Here is a 5,000-nt window from a genome sequence, read left to right on the forward strand (position 1 = left end):
CACACACACACACACACACACACACACACACACACACACACACACACACACACACACACACACACACACACACACACACATATATATATATAGATAGATAGATAGATAGATAGATAGATAGATAGATATTTATATATATATACTTACATATATATATATATATATATATAGATAGATAGATAGATAGATATAGATATATAGATATACATACATACATATATACATACATACATTCATACATAAATATATAGATCGATCGATAGATATACAGATGAATATATACTCTCTCCTTTTTTCCCCCTCCATCAAGGGACATCGACGGTGATCTGGCCAATCCCTTCGACCTGTACGATTTGGCGCTCTTTCTCGATGAAACTTTCAGTGGTAAGTGATGCCGATGATTCTCATTATTATCTTTCTCTCTCTCCCTTACCATTATTATTGTTCAGGTTCCGTTGGGTCTACGAGGGGGGGGGGGATGGGGGTGACAGGGAAGGGGGAAAGGCAGGGAAAGGGGGGAGGAAGGGGGAAATGAAAGGAGGGAAAGGAGGAGGAGGGGAGGAGAGAGGAATGGAGGAGGGACAGAGATGTAGATGAGAGAAAGATGAGAGAGACAGAGAGAGAAAGGGAGAGAGAAAGAGGAGAGAGAAAGGGAAAGAGAAAGGGAGAGAGACAGAGAGAGAGACAGAGAGAGATAGTGGGAGAGAAAGAGAGAGTAGAGAGAAGGAGAAAGAGGAAAGAGAAGTAGAGAGAGAGAGAGAGAAAGAGAAAGAGAGAGAAAGAAAGAAAAAAAAGAAAGAAAGAAAGAAAGAAAGAAAGAAAGAAAGAAAGAAAGAAAGCAAAGAAAGAAAGAAAGAAAAAGAAAGAAAGAAAGAAAGAAAGAAAGAAAGAAAGAAAGAAAGAAAGAAAGAAAGAAAGAAAGAAAGAAAAAAAGAAAGAAAGAAAGAAAGAAAGAAAGAAAGAAAGAAAGAAAGAAAGAAAGAAAGAAAGAAAGAAAGAAAGAAAGAAAGAAAGAAAGAAAGAAAGAAAGAAAGAAAGAAAGAAAGAAAGAAAGAAAGAAAGAAAGAAAGAAAGAAGGAAAGAAAGAAAGAAAGAAAGAAAAAAGAAAGAAAGAAAGAAAGAAAGAAAGAAAGAAAGAGAGAGAGAGAGAGAGAGAGAGAGAGAGAGAGAGTGAGTGAGTGAGTGAGTGAGTGGCTAAAAGGCGGGAATAAATACAGACAAAAAGCAACACTAGATACAAAAGTTGCTTTAGATATGTTTTTTTCCCATTTCTAGTGAGCTAGACAGACAGACTTTTGGATATATCAAGTTATTTAGTTAGTTAGATAGGTAGATAGATAGATAAACACAATATATATGTACATATATACATACATACATACATACATATATATATATATATATATATATATATATATATATATATATATATATATATATATATATATATACACACACACAACACATACATATACATATACTCATACCTACACATACCTACATGCATACTTGCACATACATATCGAATAGGTCCAGGTAGAGTAGGGAGCGGGAGGCCGTCCGCCCCGCCGTACTCGCCTTCCACCAACAGCAGAACCCCGTCTCACTAACTTTCCCTCTCAGCCTCTGTCCATTCGAATCCAGGCCGCTGGGGATTTTGGATAGGCGCCCAGCTGGACGACTCGGACACGTGGAACTGGGTCACCGGCGTGCCTGTGCTCATGCAGGTGGACTTCTGGGGCCGCGGAGAGCCTGGGGATGCCCTGGACGACGACGAGCGCTGTATGTTCCTGCATAGCCTGTGGAGGTTCCGTGCAGGCGCCGACAGCTGCTCGCACAAGAAGTTCTTCGTTTGCGAACGGAAGCTCAGTTAAGATGGGAATGACCACTTCGATGCTCAGATGGATATTGTTTTTTTATTCATTGGATTCATGGATTTGTAATTAAAGTATTCCCCATCTTTATTTATGTGAAGTTTTGTAGTATTATGTATGAATGATGGCCTTGTTTTTAGTTATCCAGGAAACTACACTAAAACGTTGGAAACATGTGCAACTGAGAGAAGTATGTTGATCCGTTTATTAAGTAACCGTGTTGTTTGTAAGATTAAGGCATATTTCATTTACGTTGAATTATCGCACATTTGCAACGCGAAATGTGATTTTGGTAGGAAAAAAGTAACAGAATATTCGACTCCACTGTGAAACACACCAGTTTTCCCGGAGATGTGGGGCAACTAATAGTCAATTAGAAAGTCTCCCTGATCAAATGTATGCGATTTTTCCCAAGCTGCCTTCCTTTCCCTTGAGAATAATGGGATACTAATAACCCATCCAGTATTTTTAATCAGCAGTGTGTGGCCTTAGAGAAAACAATACCTTTTCTTAATATTTGGGTCCTTTTCTTACGTTTCTTCAGTAGATTTGCATTCTCAATGCTCCAATTATTTCTTTAACCTTATGGATCCATGTCTCGAGTTATAATATATAATGTAAGGAAGGTTGATTAAGAAAATGTAACATAGGGGATGGGAAAGACCTGAAATAGTCAAACTCGGTCTTTATGAAGCATTAAACAGAAAAAATGTAAAAGAAATCTATCATAGAAAATAACTTGATTGAATTTCACTTTCATCTAAGTCAATGTATAGTTGGTTTCTTGGCAGTTTCTTTTTTAAAAATAATATTAACAAAATCCATGCTAATCGAGTTAGTCAGGACTTCCACAATTGTGCATGATGGATACAAAGGAATTGTGGCATTATCTGTAAAAATATTGAGAAAAGATAACAGTGAAATTGTAAATAAAAACATATTAATCACGATTTTCCTTTATTTTACGTACAATCATTATTCTAATGGAGGCATTCTTTTTCCTCACTTTCTTTCATTCCCTTTGTCCTCTACCACCTCTCTGATAAATTACCTCTCTTTCCTGTTATTCTTATTCTGTATCCTCCCTCCAATCACTCTCCATAATCTTTTTTTCTTTTATTTTCCGTTGTGGTCTCAATTTCTTTCATCCTACTCCTCTCTGTCTGGACTCAACAGGGCTGACAAACTGCCAGGACCATTTCTAGCCAACGAAGGAAAATCAAAGTCCTAAAAAAAGTCCCAGCTGCAAAATGAATGTCTTATTTAAATTAGGAGTTTCATTGTAAAATGTCATTGGTAGAGAAGTGTGTATAACTTCTTTAAATTAGGTTTTATTTTAATATATTATCAGATATTTATACTCAACAGAGGTCCTGGGGATCCCCCACATGATTAAGAAAAGGTGTAAACCTTTATATGAAGTCATAGTGTGGGTTATGGCTTTACATCACTATGCCTGTATTTAACGAGGATGTTAAATCTTACACTGCTCTTAAGGCTCGCATTGTTTTCCTGAAAAAGTATCGAATGGATAAACATTAAAAACGTTATGCTACAGCAATTTTCACAAGGACAATAAAATTCACTCTTTAACAAATATTTTACTAGAAATAACCAAAAGTACAAAGCATAACAGAATACAGTAACACATAAATAAACAAAGTGATCATGAAACCCTGAGGCTCAGTTTGTACAACGAGTAGAATACATCAATAAGTACTTTACTGTAATTTGGGTCAACACCTGCACGTCCCTGTTTAGAGAATAGCAGTAATACATTTACCAATTTCACAAAGCACATTTATTCTGCAACCCATTACATGGGTTATAATTGAAGTCACCCTAATTGTTCAAAAATACCCTACCATACCCTATTTCTTAAATCGTACGTCACCTTAATCTATATTTTGATTTCATCAGCAATCTGCAGAAAAAGAAACCACTTAAGAACAGATCTTTTAATTTTTGGTAAGAGTATTCTAAACACAAAACAATCTTCCATAATTTAAGGGAAGATTGTTATAATGTATATATCACATCAATTAACTTTCTGAAGAGATGAAGCTTCTAGGTATCTTATTTTTTCTTCTTTGCAGGAGGCCCATTCTTTGTTGGTGCTTGTTTTTGTTTGCCTGTAAAAAAATAGCATACATCATTCTCCATTCTATTACATATTCATAGATCGTTCTAAACCTAAAGAACATATCAAAGATCAAATGCTATATTACTGTTTTTTCTTTTTAAGAAAACATAAAACATACTAAATCTATAATTCATAAATTTACCTTTTCCTTCCCCTTGAAGAGTGAGCATACATGCACGGGCAAAACATCACTCCCTTACTATCACTTCCACAGACTGGATATCTAGAGGACTTACATTTGCATTTTCATCTGTTAAACCAATGCAAACACATGCTGTTTGTTGAAAAATCACCAAGGAGCGTGAAAATGAAGACTGATAGTGGCAGAAGCAAAGCAAAGCACAGGGGACTATGGCATGCATTAAAAGGGTAAAATCTGAAAGCATAAAGTAGCAAAGGCAAAACAGGACAAATATAAGGTAGGGCAGATAGTGGCTAGGAACTGATGAATGAAAAAAGCGTAATTAAATAAATGACAGAAAATGTAATAAAGGTAAGTAGCAAATATACAGATTGAAAAAAAACAAAAAAACCATGCAAAGCTAGAAATGCAGCACTGAATGATGAAGAATAGTATATCTAATGGCATCTGAATTATTAAGGGGAGACTTTAGATGGCAATGTTCTAAGCTGGGAGCACTTACTGACTGATACTAAATTTCATATTCTTTGTTCAGATCTAATTTGAGTGTGCGATATAATATTATATATTTGTAATTTTGGCATCAAAAAGTATTTCTGTGACCTCTTTTAACTCCTTCGAGTGAGGGAAAGTTGAGTAATTGAATATATATCCACTCATCATTATAATAATGTAAAATCACACACAATAAAATACCAATAATACTAATTATAGAAAAAGGCAATGCATTAACTAATGGAATCAGAGAACAGACTGCAGCACCTTTCATTAGCATGTCGCTATTTAACCCACTCACTCCAGGGGGACGTGCTATCATGTCATGGTAGACTGTCCTTTACAC

General features: G+C 35.6%; 2 protein-coding genes across 3 annotated transcripts in view; one reads left to right on the plus strand and one right to left on the minus strand.

The window, feature by feature from the left end:
- The window catches only part of LOC113830588 (uncharacterized), a 6,893-nt gene extending 4,069 nt beyond the window's left edge, over positions 1-2,824 (plus strand). Inside the window, exons 8-9 of one of the 2 annotated variants that reach the window (XM_027383790.2) lie at positions 311-384; positions 1,624-2,824. In XM_027383790.2, the coding sequence (XP_027239591.2) occupies positions 311-384; positions 1,624-1,874 (325 nt within the window). In that variant the 3' untranslated portion in view covers positions 1,875-2,824. The remainder of the gene's footprint in view (positions 1-310; positions 385-1,623) is intronic. The other variant, XM_027383792.2, reaches the window with a different exon arrangement.
- A 638-nt stretch (positions 2,825-3,462) lies between these two features.
- The window catches only part of phr6-4 ((6-4)-photolyase), a gene marked incomplete at its 5' end in the record, with an annotated part of 8,275 nt that continues 6,737 nt past the window's right edge, over positions 3,463-5,000 (minus strand). The window contains 2 exon segments of the mRNA XM_070140159.1: positions 3,463-4,006; positions 4,160-4,267. Of these exon segments, the coding sequence (XP_069996260.1) occupies positions 4,206-4,267 (62 nt within the window).

Source organism: Penaeus vannamei, chromosome 26, assembly GCF_042767895.1.
Source record: "Penaeus vannamei isolate JL-2024 chromosome 26, ASM4276789v1, whole genome shotgun sequence".
Lineage (NCBI taxonomy): Eukaryota > Metazoa > Arthropoda > Malacostraca > Decapoda > Penaeidae > Penaeus > Penaeus vannamei.